Source organism: Taudactylus pleione, unplaced genomic scaffold (assembly GCF_031769625.1).
Source record: "Taudactylus pleione unplaced genomic scaffold, aTauple2 ptg000179l, whole genome shotgun sequence".
Lineage (NCBI taxonomy): Eukaryota > Metazoa > Chordata > Amphibia > Anura > Myobatrachidae > Taudactylus > Taudactylus pleione.
In genome coordinates this window covers 485,232-509,485 of record NW_028284581.1, presented here as the reverse complement: position 1 = coordinate 509,485, position 24,254 = coordinate 485,232, and the positions used below count along the sequence as shown (strand labels likewise).

Sequence of the window (24,254 nt, the reverse complement as noted above, 5' to 3'; positions counted from 1 at the left end):
GCCGGCCCCTTTTTCTGAATGAGCGAGCGCAAATAGCGTCCGGCTCTGAATCAGGCCCTGATTTGCTTATTCTGACTGATTTGCTTATTCTGACTGATTTGCTTATTCTGACTGACTTTCTTATTCTGACAAACTTGCTTATTCTGACTGATTTGCTATATTCTGACTTTAAAATTCACAGGTGAATTTCATTAAATCTGCAGGAGTCACTGAAAAACTACAGTATCTATACCAATTGCAACTACAACACTTTTACCGCACGTTCAAGATGTAAAAGCTATTTTAATCCATAACTGGTGTGGATACGTCTATAAATCATTGTGACAGACCCTTTTCTTTGACACCTAGTTATTAAAGATAATATTAACAATCACTATGGCGGCTGTGTTAGCATTCCTCATTCACATCAGAGTACCAAAAAGTATATTCTCTCCATTTGTTTATACAATGTATTAAAACAATACATAGCTCTTCTATCCTTCAATGATGGCTTTATCCTCCAAACTTACTTCAGCTGTGCATTGCATTGCATAAACTCTCCTTCTGACTAATGATAAATTGCCGCAATATGCAGTGATAAGGAATGTTGCTTTTCACGGCTTGGACACAGTTGTTAATAAAAAGGCCCCTAAATGTTAATCGGTTATTATTGAAACCCATTATTCTCTTCAATAGAGAAAGTAAATGGTCTTACTTTGGGCTGCAAGCTAGAGGATTGCACAGGCCTTTTTTTTAAAGTTCAGATCTGGGTTCAAAGGCCAAAACAAATCACATTTCTCAAGAAGCACATGTTTTGATAAATGAAGACTGTTTGCTGAAGATTTCATAGATGTTTCCTACTATCTTGAGAGAAAAGGGTAAACTGATAGACTTGAGGATATGAAAAGGAGTGGATATGTAAGGTGTGAGAAACAGACACCTTACAAGTCCTGAGTTGGTGGCTTCCTTATATAGTACATGCCAAACCCTAGACTCATCTGCCACAGTAAAAAGACACTCCATGATGCTGGCATTATAGGTAAAAGTAAAACTTTGTAAAAGCCACATTTACTCTGCAAAAGAACACAGACTTTGGACAGTGGATGGCTGGAAAAAAAGAATTATGGATGGATGGATCTAAGGGCCTGATTCAGACCCACTTGCGAGCGGCTGTCCGCTCGCAAGTGGGTCGATGTTCTGGACTGAGCATGCGCACGACGGAGGGAGCTCCGTCGTGCGCATGCGCCAGACGCGACGAGCGAAGGAAAGTCCTTCACTCGTTGTGTCTGATCAAAGGGGGCGTGCTGTCGATGTTGATTGACAGCACGCCCCCTTTGGTAGGCATGCCGGGGGCGTGCCTCCCTGACGGGGGCGTTCCCACGGGAACGCCTCCCGTCAGAAGCCGGTGATGTCAGTGGGAGTGATTTTGGCTCTGATAGAGCAAAAATCACTCCGGAGCTTGCGGTTGAAAACCTCAACCGCAGGCTCCGGCTCGCAGTTTCGATGGTCGCGATGGTCAAGACCATCGCGGCCATCAAACTGCACGCTCGTATAGCCTGTGGGTGGTGACCCACAGCTATACGAGCGTCCAGGAGGACGCTCCATTTTCATGGAGGCCGGCCCTCATTCAGAGCGTGCGCTCTGCTCAGAGCGTACGGCTCTGAATGAGGGCCTAAGTTTGAGGTGTTTGGCTTGAAGAGCAGAACACGTGAAATATTGAGCAAAAGATAGGAAGATGGAAGATGCTTGATGCCTTATTTCAAGCAATGGAGGAAAGTTATTGCACTGATTTGGTGCTGGTAATGTTGGGATACTTATACAGAGTGCAAGGAATACTGAACCAGAAAGGTTACCACTATTTTATATAGTCATGCCATCCTCTGTGATCAGGGCTGTATTGATTAAAATGTCAGCATCCAGCAGGGCAATGATCTTAAACATATGTCAAAGCTATACAGAAACTGGTGATTAGGGAGCTGGACTGTCTTTTACAGTTTGGCACGTGCTCTACAAGCTAGTCACACCTCTGGGAAGAGCAACAGAAGTCACGGGTACAAATTTCCCTGAATATCTTCGCAAACTGATAGCTAGAATGCCAAATGTCTGTAAAAGCTGTAATTGCTGCAAATTAAGGATTTTTTGGTGGACGTGAAGCTTGATGAATAGAGTTATGACATTGTTAATGTATTGCATATAATTTCAGGGCTATTTAATGGTACCATGATTAAAAAGATAACAAGAAATGTCTTAGGGGTTCCAAACTTTTTCATGCTAGTGCATAGTTACATAATAAAAAATAAAGTATATAAAATGTTACACAATAGTAATTAAAGTGTAACTAAAATGTCCTACTTTATTTGTTAAAACTACTCAAATATTTAAAGGCATAAAACATTATTATTATTAAACTTTATTTAAAGGGCACCACAAATGGTCCACAGTGCCATACAGAGGGCAAAAGAATAACACAGTACAGGATAAAACAGTACAGTACAGAGAGCAGTATTCATATAGTAGACAGGTAACAAAAGCACTACAACTCTCAATACATCTACTGATGGAAGGGGTGCAATGGAAATATTCACTGTAAGCTGAAACCTGTACCTATTAGCATGGGCGCAGGTAACAGGTCTGGGTCATATGATGAATTGAAGGCCAAGAAGGAGTGGAGTCCGGGGACTGAGAGCCCAAGGAGTAGGTATAGAGTGTAGTTGGTGTATAAGAAGAAGGTAATGAGTACTACTTGGTGAAATGGTTAAGTGGTGGACTGATATGCTTTTATGAAAAGGTGGGATATCATATCCCACTTGAAGCAATGTAGGCTGAGGATAATCTGATAGAACGATGGAGATTGTTCCAATGGTGGAGGGCCGGTCAGGATAAATCTTGGATTCTGGAGTGAGATGTGGTTACCAGAAGGGAGAAAAGGTGGTGGTCATTGACCTACTGAAAATAGCAGGAGGGAGTGTGTATGCAAATAAAGTTGGAGTTTTAGGGAGCAGTGGAGTTGGAGAGGGCCTTGTGGGAGTTTGAAAAGGATCCCTGTAGGGGAAGGGGAACCAGTGAAGTGCTTGGAAGAGAGGGGAGGCTGATTTCCAGCAGCAGGAAAGGAAGATTGGAGAGGATCAAAATGACAGCAGGGGAGTCCAGTGAGGAGAAGGTTGCAATAGTTGATAAAGAGATTATCAGTAAGTGGACAGTGGCATCCTGGTAGAGGAAGGGTTTGATGCGAGCGATGTTGCAAAGCTGAAACAGATGGGATAGGGCAAGAGTTTGAATGCCAAGGAGAGGAAAGAGTCCACAATGACTACCAGGCAGCAGACAGCAGAGTTGGGGAACAGAGGAAATACTGTAGTGGTGTCGTTGACAGTGATGAAGAGGTTGGGAGGGGAGGAGACTCTCTAGATGGAGGTAAGACAATGAGTTCACTTTTGGCCATGTTGCGTTTGAGAAAGCGCTCAGACATCCAGGAAGAGGTGGAAAGACAACTGGACACCTGAGAAAGGAGAGAAGGGGAGAGATCAGGAGAGGAGAGGTAGAATTGGCATAGAGGTGATACTGGAGGCGGCTGGAACTGATGAGTTCACCCAGAGAAGGGGGTGTACAGAGAAAAGAGCAGAGGACCATGACCTACTGTAAAATATAAGCATACCTGAGGAATTCTGTGACCATTTATGATCTTAATATGTTTATAGAACTCTTGTGTAGCCTCTTTATATTTCACAGCAGCAGGTGGCATTACCTCTTATATAATCTATGGAATAAAATCTGTGGAATAAAATCTGCATTTTTACTACTGAGTATTTTCTGGAGTTTTCAAGGCCCAAATAACCCAGTGAAGTATTACAGGTACCAAACTCAAAGAGCTCTGGCTGCAAGAGAGAATGCAGTCCCCCATTCACCACCAAGTATAACATTAAGGGCACCATTTAAAAACAAATTTTATTACCAGAAGCAAATTTTGTTTAGTTTTGCAGCGATACTAATGAATATGCCACTGATATTCAACATTACTTACCCCACCAGTAAGGTCCAGTGATGTCCCCCTCCTCAGCAGCATCCTTCGCTCTGTTGGTGGCAGCCTGTTGCTGCGAGCGAGGGGCTGCTGTGTTATGTCCATGCACGATGGCCAGTCTGTACATGTGCATGGCACTTTCACCCGGTGGGGACACAGCAAAGCCTGGAAGACTTCGCTAAGGCTGGTAAAGGCTGCTGCTGGGTACCTATTCCTGGCAATGGAGACCACATCGCTCTCGCCATGTATAGATGGCTTAGGTGATACAGTAACAAACAGATGTAATATTAGTTTACTGCTGTTTGTTAAATATTGAAAGGAGGACATAACCCCTTTAGCAAAGGCCCTAAATGTGAAAGCATGGTCCAGACTGATTCATGTGATAGATAAGGGTAGCCGTCTGGGCCAGTTAACCAGAGAGGTGGCTGGATTAGTCATGCCAGTGTGTGTGTAAAACTGTTGGCATGATTCAGAGATGGATGCTGTAGCACAGTCGCTATATCATTCTATGCAGCAACTGTGCTACAATATGCAAATGCTGCAGGATGTGTATTAATAAGACACCCAGTGCTGGTTTCTCTGATCCGATATTACATCTAAAGACATAGGCAAATGCTGGGGGGGGTCCGTCTGCTTGGAAACCCCCCTCCCCAGCCCACAATAGAAATAGTAATGTAATAGAATTTTACTAGTGCTGAATGTTCTTCTCAGTATCACAAATGAAATAATTAGTACCACCTGTGGATTTTTTAACATGTATCAGTCAGTAATAAATAACCTGTGCACCAACTAGGAGATCTTGAAAACATTCACTGTTAGGGATGTGCTGCTATAGAGTCTAATATATACATATATGTCCAGGGCAGTGCTAGGTTATTCTGCTGCTCCCCCAGACTCCCACACTTGCTCCAATGCTCTAGAATGGTGCCCACATCTAAAATAAAAACCTTCAGCTCAGGCAGGATGGCCCTACTGCCGCATTGAATGGCTTACCGTGATTGCTGATCCTCTCTATATGCTGGAATTACGACACACAATACACTTTGTATGACGCATATTAAAGCTGGTTAAGTGCTAATTCTACCCTCTTCATGGACTGGCCACACTCACTCTAAAATCAAGCATTTGGAAACCCCCCTCTAGAAATCCTGCATTTGCCACTGAAAGATGCAGTCATCGGATCAGCTACGTGAACATCATTCATCTGAGTGACCCTCAGGTTACTCAGGATGACTGTGTATTACACGCTACCTGGGCCAGTGCAGGTGCGTCCAAACATGCAGCGACTGGCCTCGACATGTCCAAAAAATGGGACCATCATGCCACCATTTTCTAGCATGCCGGCCATCACCACCCCTTACCTTCCCAACCACCAAGTGGCTGCAGCTGCGGCTTAGGGGGCACCGATCACGCATGCGTAGATTGCAAAACAGCGGAGTTGTACACTAACCATCTGGGCTGCATACAACTCTGAATCAGGCCCTATATGTATGTAGGGTAAAAAACTCCATGTATTTAACATCCACTACCTCCAAGAGGGTGTTATGTGTAACAGCAATTTCTAAGAAAATAACCATCACTGCTACTAAAGATCCTGCTCTGTTCCTGTAAAATGCTTTTACATGCTGTATTTCTGTAATCTACAGTGATGGCCAATCTCTCCCATGGCTGTACTGTTTTGACCCCACACTCCCACATCAACACTCTACCTGCTATCCAGCAGTTATGAACCAAGGTAAGCAGTCAGAAAGAACCAGCAATTATGAACAGCAAACAGCTACTTCTGCAGTTATGCAACTCACCCAGCAGTTCAAGGTACCATTGAGAAAACATGGTGGTGGCAGTGACTATTGTCATGGAACTGGAGTCACAGTTGGTGCACAGTTGACTGTTACAGTTGATGAGTAGCTGGTTTAATTGTGGAGCACCAGTAGGTGTGGTCAAAGCTGGACTAAGGTCTTGAGGCTGAAAATGATCATGGGCCCAACTGGACAGCTGTCATTATAATGGGCCTATTTTTATGTAGAGGCCTGGAGCTGTCATCTGCCACATGATAAATCTGGCCCTGAGAGTGGTCATTGGCTGCATTTTTCAATACCATTTTTATCCATGGTACTAAACTGCTGTCAGCAGCATCTGCCAGGATTGCTAGCAGCTACAGTAGACGAAAATCTATTAAGTGACATCTTACAACAACATGTATTGAATATCTGTCACAATTCTTGTTGGGATAATATGGATCATACTGGTAGGATTTGAAAAGACCCAGAGCAAAGGTGCGGAGTCTAACTTTTCACCAGGGACCCCAGCAAGGTGGTTTGGGCTACACTGCGTCCAATAGAGCAGGTCACAGCCTCTGACTGGGTTCCTAATGTACGGAACTGGTGGGCTCTGGAGGAACTGAAGGCAGGCAGTAAACTGGGCACTGTGAGTTATACTGAAGAGTGGTTGTCAGAAACGGGACAGACCCAGATGGGCAGTATGATTAAAGGTGACGGACAGAATCAGGTCAGAAGAAAGTCAAAGTCATAACCAGGAAGTCACTAGAGGCAGTACCAAGGGAGCAGACGAGTAGAATCGTCAGACGGACCAGATCAGAACACAGGTAAGTATGCAGGGATATCAAGCAGAACAGATGCTGGAGATCAGGTAGTGAGTCTAATACTCTGGTACTGTGTAGTGCCCATAGACTTCCTTATATAGGGAGGGATTAAAATTTGGTACCAATGTGACATCACCTTTTAAACAGAGCAGCTTGCACGACCCTATGGGAGCCACAGCCATCTGTTGTAGAGCAACCCAAAGCAGCTTGGGAAAGAAGATGTGTCAGGATGCGGCCTGGGATCGGTCACTACTCACCTCTGCACCGGCGTCCTTGGGCTTAGGTGTTCAGTCTCTGGGAGTGGAGGTGAGTGGTGACTGAGTATTCTCCCCGGGGTCTGCTAGGGCTTCCGTGCATGCATCCTGGTTCCTGTAGTCTAAGGGCATGGGCGCATCCATGTTGGTCCATATCACCTGACTAGCCCTGTGGTCACTCAGTTGATCCTTTGATCCAATGACCAGCTACCCAGAGGTATTCAGTCTGACTCCAGGAACAGGAAATTGCTGTTCAAATTCGCTGTTTCAGAGACTGTGATACTCTCCGGTGTTTCTCCATGTATAATCTCCAGTGTGCTGCTTTAGTCATCTCGCTGTCCTCCATTGTCATTTGTATCAGCTTCCATGCTGACTCCCAGCGTGTCACTTCAGTTCTCTCACTGAACTCCGGTTTTTCATGTAACAGCTCTTGTGTTGTTTATTAGTGTGCTGTTTAGCTCCCCAGTTGTCTCCCTGAGTTACATGTGTCAGCTTTCATACTGATTACTAGTTTAGCTCTCAGGCTGAATCCCTGTGTTACTTGTGTCTACATTTCCCTGTGTTTCTCAGAGCAAGCCTGCGACTGGATCTCTAACAATTCTCAGTACACTCCTGTGTCTACATTTCCCTGTGTTTCTCAGAGCAAGACTGCAACTGGATCTCTAACAATTCTCAGTACACTCCTGTTTTTACATTTCCTGGTGTTTCTCAGAGTAAGCCTGTGACTGGATCCCTAGTAATTCTCAGTACACTCCTGTATCTGCATTTCCCTGATTCTCAGAGCAAGCCTGCGACTGGATCTCTAATAATTCTCAGTACTTTCCTCTGTCTACATTTCCCTGTTTCTCAGAGCAAGCCTGCGATTGGATCTCTAACAATTCTCAGTACACTCCTGTGTCTACATTTCCCGTTGTTTCTCACAGCAAGTCTGTGATTGGTTCTCTATCAATTATCAGTACATTCCTGTGTCTGCATTCCCTGTCTTTCTCAGAGCAAGTTCTTCGTTTGGATCTCTAGCAATTCTCAGTACACTCCTGTATCTACATTCCCTGTGTTTCTTGGAGCAAGTCTGTATCTGGATCATCTCCAGTAACCATTTAAATTCTAGTCTTTACTAGTGTTATTAAGTTTCTAGGGTTCCCAGTGCCAACTCTCTCTAATATAGTTTCTGGTCTTCCTGCCGCTCCCAGGTACCTGTCCAGAGGACCGCGATCTGCTCACTTGGTGCAGCGAAACCCAAATCCCACCCAGAGGGGTGACTTTGGCAGGTCTAGCCAAACCTGGGTTTGGCTGCAATAGGGAGACCTAGTTACTGTCACTCTTCTAGTTGTTCCCTAGCCACCCTAACCCCCTTTTGTCCTCACCTGAGGAATTTCCAGTACAGATCGTGACAAGATGACGGCAATAGTGGTTCCTACTGAGATGGGTGCCAGGCGGCAGAAGACCCACACTCATCTTCCAGTGAGCTGCAGCCATCTGGGAAGAGCCAGCACTGTTCCACCCGACGAGAGAACTGGGCTCTGGCTCACTGCAACAATGTCTATGGAACATTTTGAAAGGGATTTTCTGTGATATTTATTGACATACAGTAGTCACTGTAGATAAAGCACCAATGTGACACTATCTTTAGGGTAGTGTCACACTCATGATTTTTCAGCTGTGACTTAACCTTGAAGAATGGTTTCAGTTTATTTTCAAAAGTGATTTGTACACAATATTTCCTAAAAGTGAATAATGCAGTTGAGAATATTATGCATTTATCTGAGTTTTCTGAGGATTGATATGAAGGGAAAATAGCAGCTACAAATCACTGCCTAAAAGCAATGAATCAGCTATGTGTACCAGGTCATAGTAAGAAGCTATAAAGCTGCATTATGTAGCAGCGTTTTATCCACTGCATGAAACCATTGTGAACAGCAACAGCCAGATGGTCTGTAGAGGAAAACTGCATGTGTGACACTCACCTATAACATTAAACTGATCTCTATGGAAATGTAATTGTAGCTATCTTCAAAGGTGATTTTTATGTCTGTGGACAATTTACCAGGGAGAGCCCGAAAACCACACATTAACTTTTTGAACACAGTGGAACAAATTGCTGTTTACACGGGATGCAGTCATAAGGTTGACATTCACAATGTAACCAGTCATTATGTCAACACCACAATGTGGGCAGTTATGATGTCAACATTGTCGAAATGCTGGCAGGGAACATGTTGACATCCTCAAAATGTCGACATCAGAATGTTGACATGTGAAATCTCAACATTAAGGTTAGGCTGCAGATGGGAGTGTAAAGGTTAGGGGTAAGGGTTAGGGATAGGGTAAGAATACTTACTGTAACCCCAGCTCTGTCTGAGGCCTGTCCCGGAACTGACCCATATGTGACCGCCATGACCCGGAAGACACAGGTAGAGACGTTGCTGCTGCTGCCGGGAGCAGGTAAGTCACTGCTAGATCACCAGGGATGGTGTGTTGACTATCACATTTCAGCTGTGTCCACATGATGAAAGCCGACATACTTAATGTTGAAATTCTCATGTTGAAAAGATAAATGCTGGCCTTATATACCACCCCCTCTGTTTACAATGTTATAATCCAAACAGATTTGTTGATTCAACCAGACAAAATTAATGGTGATTAAAGCTTACCTTGCTTAAAGCCCTTGCCACTTCAAAGGTGCCCACAGTGTCCATATTAGCTGCAATTATGGGGATCCCAGTATAGGTTTGCTTGGAGTTGCGGAATGTAAAGGTGCGCACTAGATCTACCTGCAAATAAGAAAACAATTAGCAACAAGTACCTGAGTCAAAAGATAAACAAGTATGCACAAAATAAAAAAAAAAGTTTGTTACATTATGTTTCAAAAATGTGGAACAAGAAAAGTTACACCTGGCAGAATCACTATCTATTCACTCAAAAACATCTTCGTTCTTTCTCCCGCCCTGCATGCCCACCTCTAGCTCATCTCTTCCAACTATGAGGTCTATTCACTAAGGAGCTCATTCAGACCCGCTCGCAAGATGCGATCGCTCGCTGGCAAACATGGCTGGATATTTAAATTAAGCGCTCCCACTGCGTCGCATAAGGACGACCAACTATGTTTTAGCGAGCTATGGCAAAGTGCGCTCGCAAGTGTCTAAAGATGCCCCTTTGTCACTTGCAACACACGTCATCTCCGGGAAATGAAGGATTAATCGGAACAATCGTGAGCCATCGGAGCTGCTCGCAGTCTTTGAGGTTGCCTTAACCTGCCGCAAGCACAGCGATCAGTGCTGGCTGAAATACATGCAGGTGACGTGTACAATGATGCTACTTTGCTAATTATGCACTCCCTTTAAATAGAGTTTTGGCGGCATGACACACCTGCGTTCGCACATCCACTCCCCCGTTCACAAGCACCTTCCCCTGTTACCTCCCACAAAAGGCACTATCTGTCACTCAAAGCAGCGACCTGATAGTGGCTTACGAGCAACCAAAATCAGATTGCAGGGAATGGCTTGCGCACACATACTGCGAATTATACGCATGCGCAGATGGCCGAAAACGCTCAGAGCGAGCGTCCTAAGCCTTGGAGAGATATAAAATAGAAAAAGATAAGTCCCAGCCAATCAGCTCCTGTCAGTTTACAGGCTGTTTGCAGGTTAGGAGCTTAATAACTGGGCTTGGTGAATAGACCCCTATCTCACTCCATCAGCACAATTTAATTCTCCTTTAAATACAAATAACAACCAGCATACCATACACACTCTAGGCTGTACCTGGCACCATATCTGCAACCTGTACCTGTGATAAACCCTGTGTCTAACGCCACTTGTTTCTTTTCTAACTTTTACCTTTTCTACCTTTTACCTAATTAAGTTGCTTGTTGTGTGGACTAACCACCACTATCACATCCACTGCGCATCCACTGCGCAGAACCCCAGCACTCAGTACTCAATTGTTTTGGAGGGAACTCTCTATGCGCTGTCTCTGTCTTCAGTGAAGGCACGAGGGGCCTGATTCAGCAGCGGACGCTGCTGAATCAGTGAAGAAATATATCCAAATAATTGATGATAAGAAACGCAATCTAGATAACACTATCTAACAAAAATGTTTAAAACTGACAGCATTTAGAAGTACAAATACAATGGTACACCGGTCTAAACAGAAGCACTGCACTTTAAAATGTGAAAAAGGGTACAATGAAAAAAAATTGTGACCCCTTTTAAATCCATAACAAGCGCTGGTACTGGAAAATAGGTGGGAAAATGGCATGGGGGTTCCCCTATTTTCCAATAACCAGCAACAAGTTCAACCAGCTGAGAGGGGATAATACCATACCGGCTCGGACTGGGCCACCAGGGATTCGGTGAAATTCCCGGTGGGCCTCAGTAACTTGTAGCCATGCCCTATATCGTGGGAGGGTGTGGCCTACAGCAGGCTGCAGTGCAGCTGTTTGCCAGGCAGTCATCAAGGCTGTGATTGACCCAACCGGTAACTACACGCAGAGAGGATCATGCAGTCACTCAGACTCAGCACTGCAGTGCACTACTGGGTAATAACTCCCAGTAGTCTCTGCAGTGGGGTCAGAAGAGCATGTGCTGAGCTCTGATTGGAGGAGTCCATCACATGCTCCTCTGACCTGGAGATCAGCAGCAGTGCAGCCTAATGGGTGTGACTCATTGTGAGGCTGTGACTGCTACTGTGACACTGGGGGTCATTCAGACCCACTCGCGAGCGCAGGACGCTTGCAAGCGGGTCGATGTTACCCCAATGCGCATGCACATGACGGAGGGAGCTCCGTCGTGCGCATGCGCGAGACCCGGACAGCGACAGCCAAGCTGTCGCTCCGGGTCTCACACCAAAGGGGGCGTGCTGTCGATGGTGACTGACAGCACGCCCCCTTTGGTGGGCGTGCTGGGGGCGTGGCTGCCAGACGGAGGCGTTCCCATGGGAATGCCTACCGTCTGGTTCCAGCCCCACTGACATCACTAGTGATGTCAGTGGGAGTGATTTTGGCTCTGATAGAGCCAAAATCACTCCAGGGCTTGCGGTCACCGAGACCCTACCGCAGGATCTCGTTGCAAGCCCGATGGTCGCAATGGTCTTGACCATCGCGACCATCTTTTTGGGCGCTCGTATATGCTGTGGGTGGTCACCCACAGCTATGCGAGCGGCCAGGAGGCCGCTCCATTTTTAGGTAGGAGGGCACTGATTCAGAGCGAGCGCTCTGGTCAGAGCATCCAGCTCTGAATCAGGCCCACTGTGTGGACACTATAGTTTGGTATAATGTGTGGGCACTACAGTGTGGCATACTGTGTTGACACTACTGTGTAGCATAATGTGTGGGCACTGCAGGTGGCATAAGGTGTGGGCACATCAGTGGTATAATGTGTGGGTACCACAGCGTGGCATAATGTGTGGGCACTACAGGTGGCATAATGTATGGATACTACAGTGTGGCGTAATGTTGAGGCCACTACAGTGTGGTATAATATGGGGGACACTATAGTGTAGCATAACATGTGGGAACTACAGTGTGGTATGTGTGGGCACTACAGTGTGGTAAAATATGGGAGGCACTACAGTGTGGTATATTGTGCGGGCACTACAGGTGGCATAATGTGTGGGCACATCAGTGGTATAATGTGTTGGTACTACAGTGTGGCATAATGTGGGGGCTTTACAGTGTGGTATAATGTGGATGCACTACAGTGTGGCATAATGTGTGAGCACTACTGTGTGACATAATGTGGTGGCACTACAGCAAAGCATAATGTGGGGGGCATTATAGTGTGGCATAATGTGTGGGCACTCAATGTGGCATAATGTGGGGGCATTGCAGTGTGGTATAATGTGACGGGCACTATAGTGTGGCATAATGTGTGAGCACTACAGTGTGATATAATGTGTGGGCACTACAGTGTGGTATAATGTTTGGGGGCTCAATAGTGTGCACTACACTGTGGAATAATATGGGGGGCACTACAGTGTGGCATTATGTTAGTACATGTGTAGTGGTCTGATTTGTCCACAACTGCCCAGCATTACAAGGGTTTTTGGGTGGCTCACCACTATCTCTCTTACTTCTCCATGCTTACCACTACCTCCCTGACCCCTCCATATGCACCACTACCTATCTGCAGTACCCTCCTGATCCCTCCTTACCAAACACTATCTCTCTACACTACCTCCCTGACCCCTCCATACTCACCACTACCTATCTGCACTATTCCCTTGACCCTTCCATACCAAACACTATCTCTCTGCTGTTTGTACTGTCCCTCTGGCCCCTCAATACCAAACACTGCACTGCCTACATAAACCCTCCATGCCCACTACAAGCTCCCTTGCCCACATAACTGCCATGCAGAGGAGTAGATCACTAATATATATGTGTGTGTGTGTGTGTGTGTGTATATATATAAATTAGAGATGTGCGCAGACCCCCGTATTTTGGTTTTGGATCTGTATTTCCTTCGTGTTTTGGACCTGGATTTGGTTTTGCCAAAACAGTCCTTGTGTATTTTGATTTGGTTTTGGATCTGTATTTTTATCTACAAAATCATAAAAACAGATAGAATAGAAGGATGAACCATGCTAGAACAATATTAAGCAAGTGCAAATGGTGTATCAATTCAACCAAATGATCTAAATATCACCTCAATTAGCAATTACTTGCCTACTCTCCCTAATTCAGTGGTCGGGGAACAGGGGTAAATTACCCCATTTGGGGTAAAACTGAAATTCCTGGGGGTAATGGACGGACAGCCGAGTATGCATATGAATCATTGCATGCCCGGCTGTCCGTCCATTACCCCCAGGAATGGAGGTCACTGGCGCCGGGTGCAGCGGCGCACACGCTGCACCCGGCATCGGTGAACTCCAGCCCGGCGCCGCAGGGAGGATCTAAGCCGGACGCCCGCTGAGATGTTATTACCAGCAGGCGCCTGGCTCCTTCCCTGCAGCGCCGCATTAGCTGGAGGCTGGAGTTCTTTTCTGAACTCCAGCTTCCGGCTCTCTCCATATGCACTATGGGAGAGATGCCATGACGTCTCTCCCATAGTTCCAAGGAGCAGCCAGGCGGACAGGATGGTGGCAGATGCAGGGTCAGGGATTAAGGTAAGGTTTTTATTTTTTTGTACAAGCGGCACTACAGAGGCATTACTATGATTGCACTGCTACAGGGGCATAACTATGGGGGCACTACTACAGGGGCATAAGTATGGGGGCATAACTATTAGGGTACTACTACAGGGGCATAACTATGGGGGCACTGCTATAGGGACATAACTATGGCACTGCTACAGGGGCATAACAATGAAGGCACTACTACAGGGGCATAACTATGGGGGCACTGCTACAGGGGCATAACTATGAGGGCACTACTACAGGGTCATAACTATGAGGGCACTGCTACAGGGGCATAACTATTGAGGCACTGCTACAGGGGCATAACTATGAAGGCACTACAACAGGGGCATAACTATGGGGGCACTGCTACAGGGGCATAACTATGGGGGCCCTACTATACTACAGGGACATTATATAGGGGCACTACTATAGGATTTCCTTCCTTTCAAATCAAGGGGGTAACGTCGGCTTATCTAAATATATTTTGGGGTAAAAGGTAAAAAATTTCCCTGACCCCTGCCCTAATTGGTTGGGAGCCTCCTGAAAATCGTGTGGTGCTCCCGGCCCCCCGAAAGAGTGGGCAAGTCTCCCATCCGCGCTGCCTGCATGCACCCCCCTGCAACCCCCGGCGGATGTTTGCTCGGACCTTTCAAAATTGGCCGGTCCGGGGGCAGCTGACGCCATTTGCGCTAAATCGCGTCATCATTGCCCCCGCCCCAGCAACATAATGCTGGTAATCTCATCACAATACTTGTATGAATATTACACTGCGGTATGACCTACAGCATCACAATACGTGTATGAATATTACACTGCAACATGGCTGGCAACGGCACAATACTTGTATGAATATTACACTGCGGTATGACCTACAGCGTCGCAATACGTGTATGAATATTTCACCAGGGGCAGAACTATGGGAGACAATGAAGGTGCCTGCCGCCGGGCTCCAGCACCGAAGGGGCATCTTCTCCATTGCACACAATACAGTACATTCACCCCACTTAGGGCTGTAACTATGTACCTGGAGTGTACCATCACGCCCAATACATGGCACCTCTTCTCGGCACCTGAGAAGCCACTATACACTAGTGGAGAGCTCAGTGTCAGACCATCATCTACCTCCTCCACCTGTCTATAGCCTGTCCCTACTCATTGGTGTTGCTGCTACTCAGCAGCTTCTTTTTTTCAGTGTGACACATCCGGTGCCCCCCTTCACCCATAGCTCTCTGTCTGACTTCTCTATGGAATGCCAATATTCTGTGTGCAACTGTGGGTGTATCTGCTTGCGAAATGCTAATTACAGTGTCAGCAGCTGTGACGGGGGGCACTAAATTATAACTTGCCTCCGGGCATCTAGGAAGAACTTACGCCACTGTATTACACTGCAGTATGACCTACAGCGTCACAAAACGTTTATGAATGTTACACTGCAGTACGGCCGACATTCAGCGCTCCTCCCTCTTTTTCATATTCTGTCTCCCAATTACATGCAGGGCTGCCAAGAGACGCTCCGGGCCTGGGTGAAGGAGCAGCAGCAAGCAGTCTCCCTTTGCAGCCCAGCACACAACAGCATGTACTGGACTTCTCAGCTGACAGGGAGCAAGCCTGTGCCCGGGTAATTAGTACCCACTCCCATCCCCTCTCGGCACCCCTGATTACACGAATTGTAAAATAGTGCTAGATACGCTCAATAGGCCGTGCTAGACATTCCTAATAGGCTGTGCTAGACACACCCCTTTGGCAGTGCGCACCTTAATAATATGTGCTGCACACACATACGTTCTCTATCTCACTGGCTTTGTTAAGAGATATACAGGTATCAATCTGTTGAAAAACTCAGGGATGTGATAATAAAATGGCTTTCCTGCTAAGAGTTTCATCATGGTTTGTAATTTTCTGTGTATTTTTGGCATTGAGCAACTATATGTAGAATATTGCAGCAGCTGCAAGAACAGTTCCATTAGCCATGCCACCAACTGAAGCAAGAGGTAGTAACCAGGTGGAATTGCCCTTTTATATGCTTCAGTGACTGGAGGAGCAGCAACAAGCCATCCAAAAGAACACATCAAACAATGAGATCGGGAAAGGGGGGCATGTAACATTAGCCTAGTACATTGGGAAATATGCTTGGTTTCATGCAAGCTACTAAAAACATTTGAAATTGTAGCCAATTTAGTAAGTCAGACACTGCCAGCCTGAGTCAGGTCATACCCATAAATAAACTACTGAAAAAAAAACATCTAGAGAAGCTGGCAGAGATTATGAAATAAAGCAATTATGCTACATATGTTGGACTTGCCGATCAAGTTATTTATTTGTTTTGCAAGGATCAAATGTTTTACCAAAGCTTGCAATCGGACCAGTACATATTGGCAACCATGCTTGATAATAGGTTTAAATAATATATAATGTCTTTCTTTCCAACTGACACAGATCTTACGAGATGCAAAGAGCTCCTTGCGAGCAAGTTGCCAGCTCAAGTGGCACATGACACGTCACCTGCTTCAGTTTCTCCTGCAAATGCTGCTGCCACAAAAAAAACCACCAATATTTTCCAAGAGATCCACTGGTGATGATGATGTGTCAACTCAGAAACATTACTATATCTGGTTAGGCTTAAAAGAATTAGCCACAATGATTGACCTCTACCATAACTCAATCTGATACAGTAAGCATCAATAGAATGGTGGAGGATTACTTTAATTATAATGTACAAATTAGCATGTTACACAGTCCCTTTGAATACTTGGAGGAAAAAAAGGCAATTTGAAGTCCCTTATACAAACTAGCTTTGGTTTACTTAAGCTGACCACCCTCCATTGTTTACTTGGAAAGAGTGTTTAGCACAGCCAGGAAACGATTGGCATAGGAGGCTACTTCTAAATAATGTGGAACAATTATGTTCATCATAAATTAACTACGAATTTTATAAGGAACACCTTTGCCGCCAATTACAACAAACAGAAACTTCTGTATAGGTGGATTTTAGTGGGGATGAGCTAATATTGTGTGATGATATTAACAGCGCTGATGGCAATGAGGATGATATTGACATCTTACAATGTAAGGATGATGAATAACACCTTTAGCCCATAGGTAGCTAGGTTTAACCAAACCAACACAATGTTTTCTTTTGTGGTGGCAAAACAAACTAAGCACTTCAGCCATAAAAGTGTCAGTCTCTGTTGCGGAAGTGCTTGGTTTCTTAAACCGTGCCTGTCCTTTTTAATATGCAACATAAGGTTGGTTGGGAAGGACAAGGACAATTCCATTGTATACCATATTACATTATGGGCTTTGCCAAGATTGTGTGTTTGACAGGCTGCATTTATTATAATACTTTACTGAGAGTCTGATGTTCTACTGTATTTTGCAAGACCAGCTTCTCATCCAGGCATATAGACCTTGTATTCACCAGCTTCTCCATAGATGCTACAGAGCAATATCATCATCCTTCTCATCCTTTTTTGTGTGTGTTTGACAGGCAGCATATATTACTATACTTTACTGGGACATTGATGTTCTTCTGTATTATGCAAGACCATCCATCACCAGCTTCTCATAATCAAATCATATAATCGTATCATCAAATCAAATAATTATCAACTTCGAAAAGGCTGTGACTCTGCCTTGAATTGCTTATATTGGCTTGAGGTTTGTGATTTCATGTTTGGAATAGATTCTTTTAAATTTTCAAAAATATCATTGGGATTTTGAAAACTTGTTTTGTAATAATTTCTTCCATGTCTCTGATTTACTTTTCTTTACAGTTAATACTGTGAGTAATCAATCAATCAATCAATCAATCAATCAATGCTTTACCTGGCTTCCACAACATAAATGTTCCAATCCCATTTACCTGTACTGGTTTCTTACCTAGTTTTTGATTGATGAAAAAAATGTATTTAGTGTCATCTGTCTGCCACTGCACTGCCACTATGTTTTATGTTTCATAGATGTGCCATATTCTTTTAACCTGCCATATGATTGTGCTGCTGCTCTGTCGCTTAGTTTAGCCAGCCAGCTAGCTGCCACCTTTGGCTTGAAGTGGTAAAAATTGAATGGAAATACCTGTAATTGATGTTAACAATACTGTAGTAACAAAAATAGGTCCAAATTACATCCTTTTAGTTCTGTTTATCAATTTTTAAAGAAACCCAAAACCAAAACATTTGAGGGTGGTATTTGCCAAAACCAAGGGCCTGATTCAGAGATGGATGCGAAAACGAATTTCATGTAGATCAAGCAACCGTTTGCCATTGCGCATGCATATAAGCTGCAATGTGCATGCGTAGCAATTGCATTGCCATTACGGATGTGCAGAGGATCCCATCGCAAAATGACTGACAGGTCGTCAGCGTTTGGGGGTAGTAACCGGGGGTGGTCAGAAAAACGCAGGTGTGTCTGACTGTTTAAATGCCATTACATAGGCATACATAAATTAGCCATTGCAATCTCCAACACAGCATGATAGCACTCAAATGGTACAGGTTGTGTCTCCCAAATCCAAATATTCCAAAGTACGTAATATTCAGAAATACAATTTTTTTTTAGCATGACTGAGATAGTGAAACTTTTGCTTTTTGATGGTTCAATGTACACATACTTTATTTAAAGCACAAAATAATTAAAAAATATTGTATAAAACTACCTTCAGACTTTGATGTATATACACAAAATTAGTTTTAGCCACAAAATTATTGAAAATATTGTATAAAATTACCTGCAGGCTGTGTGTATAAGATGTATATAAAACATAAATGCATTCTGTGTTTAGATTGGGCTGCCATTCCCATGATATCTCATTATGGATTGCAAATATTCCAAACTACGGAATATTCGGGTATCCAAAATACCCATGGTCCCAAGCATTTTGTATATGGGAGACTCAAACTGTGTATAACAAATAGCATAAATACAGAATGAAGAAGAACATAAGTGTCTGTATCAGCAGCTAAAACAGTTGTAAGAGAAGATAGATCTGGATCCAAAACCAAAGATATGAACCACAGCCCCTATGAACCACTGCCTATTAGAAGAAGGCAGCCAGTCACTGACAATTGGAGGTACAAACAGTGGGAAAATCGGGGGTCTTGCACATACACGCGTCTCATATCAAAGTGTACCCCGGAAACATTTCCATAGTTGCTCCCTAAGTGAGGCTGAAAGGCTATCAATGTAGCTCTCCCACATCTCAAAGAACCATTTAGTGAATTTCTCATTTTACAGGGAGGCCTCCAACTAATCTAATATGAAGACATGAAAGAGCTTTTCTATAGAATAGCGAGAATGGTGTAGGGGCAGGGGCTGGCTGGCAACTTTTAGCCTGGGGGACAAATGCATGCAGGCGGCCCTGGCAGAGGGGTAGCGTGTAGCCAGGGTGCCCAAAGAACATGCGTGCTATGGCGCCTCCCCCCCTCAAGTGTTCCAGGGAGGAGGCGGGTCCATATGGGATTAATGTAAAGTAAAAATAAAGATTAGGAACAGCCCCGTCGTGGTGCCCATATGCAGTGCCCCCCTTTGCCCCAGGAGAGGATCCCCTTATGCAGGCCTCCAGTAGTGCCCCCAGTAGTGATCCCCCTATGCAGTGCCCCTTATACAGTGCCCCCAGTAGTGGTCCCCCCTGTGCAGTGCCCCTTGTGACCCCAGTAGTAAGCCCCTTATATAGTGCCCCCATTAGTGGTACCCCCTATGCAGTGCTCCTTATATAGTGCCCCCAGTAGCAGTCCACACCCCATGCAGTGCCCCTTAAATAGTGGTCCCAGTTGTAGTCCCTCCCCTATGCAGTACCCCCAGTATTGCCCTTTTTATAGAGCCCCCAGCAGTGTTCCCTCGATGCAGTGCCCCCAGTGGTAGTCCTCTTCCCCCTATGCAGTGCCCCTAGTAGTTGTCCCCTCCCCTTGTAGTGTCCCTAGTAGTAGTAGTAGTCCCCCCTTGTAATAGTAGTCCCCCCTTGTATTGCCCCCAGTAGTAGTCCCCCCAGTTGTAGTCCCCCTCTTGAAGTGCCCCCAGTTATAATCCCCAGTAGTGGTCCCCCCCTGTAGTGCCCCCAGTAGTGATCTCCCCCTTGTAGTACCCCCAGTAGTGGTCTCCCTCTTGTAGTGCCCCCAGTAGTAGTCCCTCCCTCTTGTAGTGGCCCCAGTCCAGTAGTGGTTCCCCCTTTGTAGTGCCACCAGTAGTCCCCCCCTTGTAGTGCCCCCAGTAGTAGTAGTCCCCCCCTTGTATTGCCCCCATTAGTAGTAGTCCCCCCCTTGCAGTGCCTCCACTAGTGGTTCCCCCCTTGTGGTGCCCCCAGTAGTGGTCTCCCCCTTGTAGTACCAGCCTCCCCCCCCAGTAGACACACGTAGTAAAAAAAAACAAAAAAACACTTACCTGAATCCCCACTCCCGCCGTCGCCATCCGCTCCTCCGTCTGTCATACCTGGGCATTATGGGAGAGACGTCATATGACGTTATGACGCCTCTCCCATTGCCCACTGCAGGAGCCGGAAGATGGAGCGGCTCCCGCAGTGGGTGCAGCAGCAGCTAATGAGAGTCTGACAGACTCTCATTGGCTGCTGCTTACAACAAACACACAGCTGCCGGAGCAGGCGGCTGTGTGTTTGTCACTTGTGTAGCGCTGACCGAACTCCGTCCGGTCAGCGCTACACACGCGGTGCAGTCTGTGCCACAGTGACACAGACTGCCCCCTGCCCGCATGATGCTGCGACCCGGGGGGCACATGGCACCCTGCCCCCCGGCCCAGCCCGCCACTGCGTGGGGGTGGGTTGTATCAACATCTGCAGGATTCTTTTTTTGGCTATAGCAGCTGTAACTAATAACAATTTTCTTGCTCCCTGATCAACCATGATACCTTCTAGGTAAGATGCCAAAAATGGCCCACTCAGGTGAGAGAGGTAAATGACCAAGTGATGGCTAACATAACACCATCAATAGATAATATTTAATGTTTAACAATTTTAATTATTTATATACTGTATGACAGGGACGTGCAGTCGGGATGCAGAGACTCCCCTGTCATACTCCCTCCCCTATCATACTCTCTGTCATGCTCCAGAGATTTCATATAAAAACTATGTTGTTATACATGTGTGCCTCCCCAGCCATTGACCTCACCACACGTGACTGGTATATGATTAATTTGAATTCTGGAGCATTGCCTGATGGTGGGACTTCAATATAAATTTCAACAGTAGATAGGGAGTTTAAAAAAGTAAATTCCGTGATGTCAAAACAAAGACAACAACAGCGATAAGGTAGTGTCCAGTGTATGCTAATTAGAATACAGCTGAGTACACGTAATGTATTTTACATACAATATTGGGTAGAGAAACATGAAACATTTTGGAAATGCTTTCATGTACTACATTGCACCATTAGTATCAAATAAACTTTCTCCATCTGTAAGTGTCTATGTGAGTGTTCCGCATGTTGTGCATGGATACATTTGCATAAGTACAGAGTGGCTCTGTAAAGTGTTTTCAAATGTTAGCTATAATGTATTTCAGATTAGCATTGACGTATACGTATAATACAATATAACTTTGCTCTTTGTCAGAGTAATTGCAGTGGTTATCCTTAATTGTCTTTCAAATAACATACAATGGTCACTAAACAGTTTATAATGGGAGGAAAATAGATAACCACCATTGCCTAAAGAATGACAATAGAACTCGCATACATTTGGCATGAAATCAGTGAATGGTGCAGACATTAGCAGGAGTGACAGGCCCAGCCCTCCAAGATGCTTGCAGTTAGCAGACGCAGCCTGCAATGCAGTGATGTTCTACTCATGAGTACCACTGGGATAAATATCCATTAGTTTTTTTTTTTTTCAGTTACAGGAAATCACCAGGTACCTTAAATATCTGTTACCTGGAATAACCTATGCATAATATAAATGAGAAAGGAAGCTAGGAATATGACATAGCAGTTTCCCTGATAGCCATAGAGGTAAACACCCACTCTATAGTGAAGGCACAACTGCTATGAATTGCTGCAGCAAGGATGCTTTGAAGGTGATTCCTTCTGTAGGGTGTAGTGTAGTAAAACCTAGTGGTATACTGTATAACCAGTAATCATTCTGTTACTATCAGTGTCTAACAATAGAGCAGACTACAGCCCTTAGCACTATTGTTAGACACAGATAATAACAGTTATGCTACAGGCACAATGTGGAGTTGCTTTATCATAGAAAAATGCACAAAAAAATATTGCAATTAATATAAATGACAGTACAAATATGATCATTAGTATGTGTAGACATTAGCTCAAATCAGCACAAATAATGAGGCATAAAATAATAGAAAATTAACTACAGAGACAAAACTAATTTACAGTGTATAACGAGATACATAAATATATATATTATTGCCATGGCACCTATATTTTCTATAATCCATCAGAAATAACTTTTAGCAGTGTATGGGTTAATTCACCCCTCCTGGAAGTAGTAATTGTGTGACATAGGTATTCCAGTAAAATGTGTCCACAGACAAGTATTTGTACTGTGCTTGAATTGGTGCTGCCGATTGTCATTGTCATTTTTGTTTATAAGTACTGGAAGCTTGGCTGTCACAATGCCCTTCCCTGATTAATCCGCCTCCAAACAGGGCTTTGAGTTCTTTCAGCTGTCAAGGTGAATTGTTTAACAAGGTGAAAGTTAAGTCAGAGCCCAACAAAGTTATACTCCCCTCTCCCTCTCCCCTCACACATAACCCCGGCCCCCCTGCTGTAAAGCCTGAGGTGTAACTGTAGTCCTAATTAGCTATTTAAAAACAAATTCCACAATGGAAATTTCCCAGCTCTATCAGTTTGTACTTGTTTTGTTCAAACTTTTTGTTTCTATTTGCAAATCAAATTAATGTTACAATCTAATCCCCTATAAAGTCTCCTAAAACCAACCCAATGCACTGCGGCAGGTGTTCTACAGCTGACTGTGACACTAGTCCATAAAAGTGATAAATCCTTCTAGAAATGGGAGCATTGCCCAGCTGTGAGAAAGAGTAGTAAATAACAGTAATACATACAATAGCACAGAAATAATACAAAAGTATTGTGGGGGCAGAACTCACCTCTGATCTGCTTTTGAGGCTGCTCCTCTTTGGCCTGAGAAGGACATCCTTGAAGTCAAGCTTGAGGTCGGCGTCCACTCTTGGCATCCTTATAAATGATTATTATCCGTCTGTCCTGTAATGCAGAGAGGAGCAGATATTCTTCCTGTTTGTTACAGAGTGTATGAACCAGATAAAACCTGCAACAAGCAAAGCCTGTATGTTCTTCAGCAAGAGTATTTATAGTGTGGAGAAGGCCAACAGTGAATGCACAAGCCCCATATCTTTATTAGGCAAGCGCTGTTTTTAGAAAGTGTTATTGTAGAGCACAGCGGCAGTACTGCAATCTTCCCTCTGGCTCCTGTTCTGCCGGCTAATAGTGTGTGTGTGTAATACAGACTGTACTGCTGCGTAACCACCACACCATGCCACCGCATAGGGACAGTCAATAAGCTGTGTTGTAGGCTAACAGCTCAGGATGTACAGTCTGTAGTCATTTCTTGACAGAACAGAGCAAATAAATGAATGAATGTGTCCCAGCCAAGCACTTTACCATGTAAAGTAAGTACAGTTGCACATATGTACAGTACATACTGTATATCCTTTCAGCTGTGCACTGCTTAACATTATCACTAAGTACATGAGTATCAGCGATGCCTTCTGCCACGTGAAAAGCATTGATACATTTGATACTATTCAGAACATATTTTAACAAAAACCACAACCCAGTTTCTGTTGCCTAGAGATGTAGACACCCAAGTATTTTAATGCGCCAAGTCATCCATTTAAAACCAGATATACAGTATGTGAAATGAAACTCATATGGCAAATTATGTGCACATTCACTATGGGCCTTATTCAGAGAGAGGCCTAAACACGATTTGCTGGTTATTTTTGGCCGCAAGTTGCATTTTTTTATGCGGAAATTGTGTAATGCCCTTTTTCCGTGGGTACAACTAAAGGCCCCCATTCAAAGACGCCGCATTGCGGCGATCCAAAGATGCTGGGTCGGCGGATCGGTGAAATCCAACATGTAGGATTTTACAGATTTGCCGATCACGATCAAAAATTATCGTGTAGAATTTCACAGATCATGCGATGGATCGCGGAACATCGATGTCTGCTGGTCAGCATTTCCGACTGGCGGATTGGTGTTTCCGATCCGATCGAAGTATCGCAGCGATCCATCTATGATGTATGGAGGCCTTAACCTATGACTGCAAACGACTGTGG

General features: G+C 44.7%; 1 protein-coding gene across 2 annotated transcripts in view; it reads right to left on the bottom strand.

Annotated features, from left to right (window-relative positions):
• GMPR (guanosine monophosphate reductase) overlaps positions 1-23,373 on the bottom strand; it is a 138,808-nt gene extending 115,435 nt beyond the window's left edge. For both annotated transcript variants that reach the window (XM_088475946.1, XM_088475947.1), the window contains exons 1-2: positions 23,043-23,373; positions 9,502-9,621 (exon numbers count right to left, since the gene is read on the bottom strand). In XM_088475946.1, the coding sequence (XP_088332072.1) occupies positions 9,502-9,621; positions 23,043-23,129 (207 nt within the window). In that variant the 5' untranslated portion in view covers positions 23,130-23,373. The remainder of the gene's footprint in view (positions 1-9,501; positions 9,622-23,042) is intronic.
• Positions 23,374-24,254: the final 881 nt, after the last annotated feature.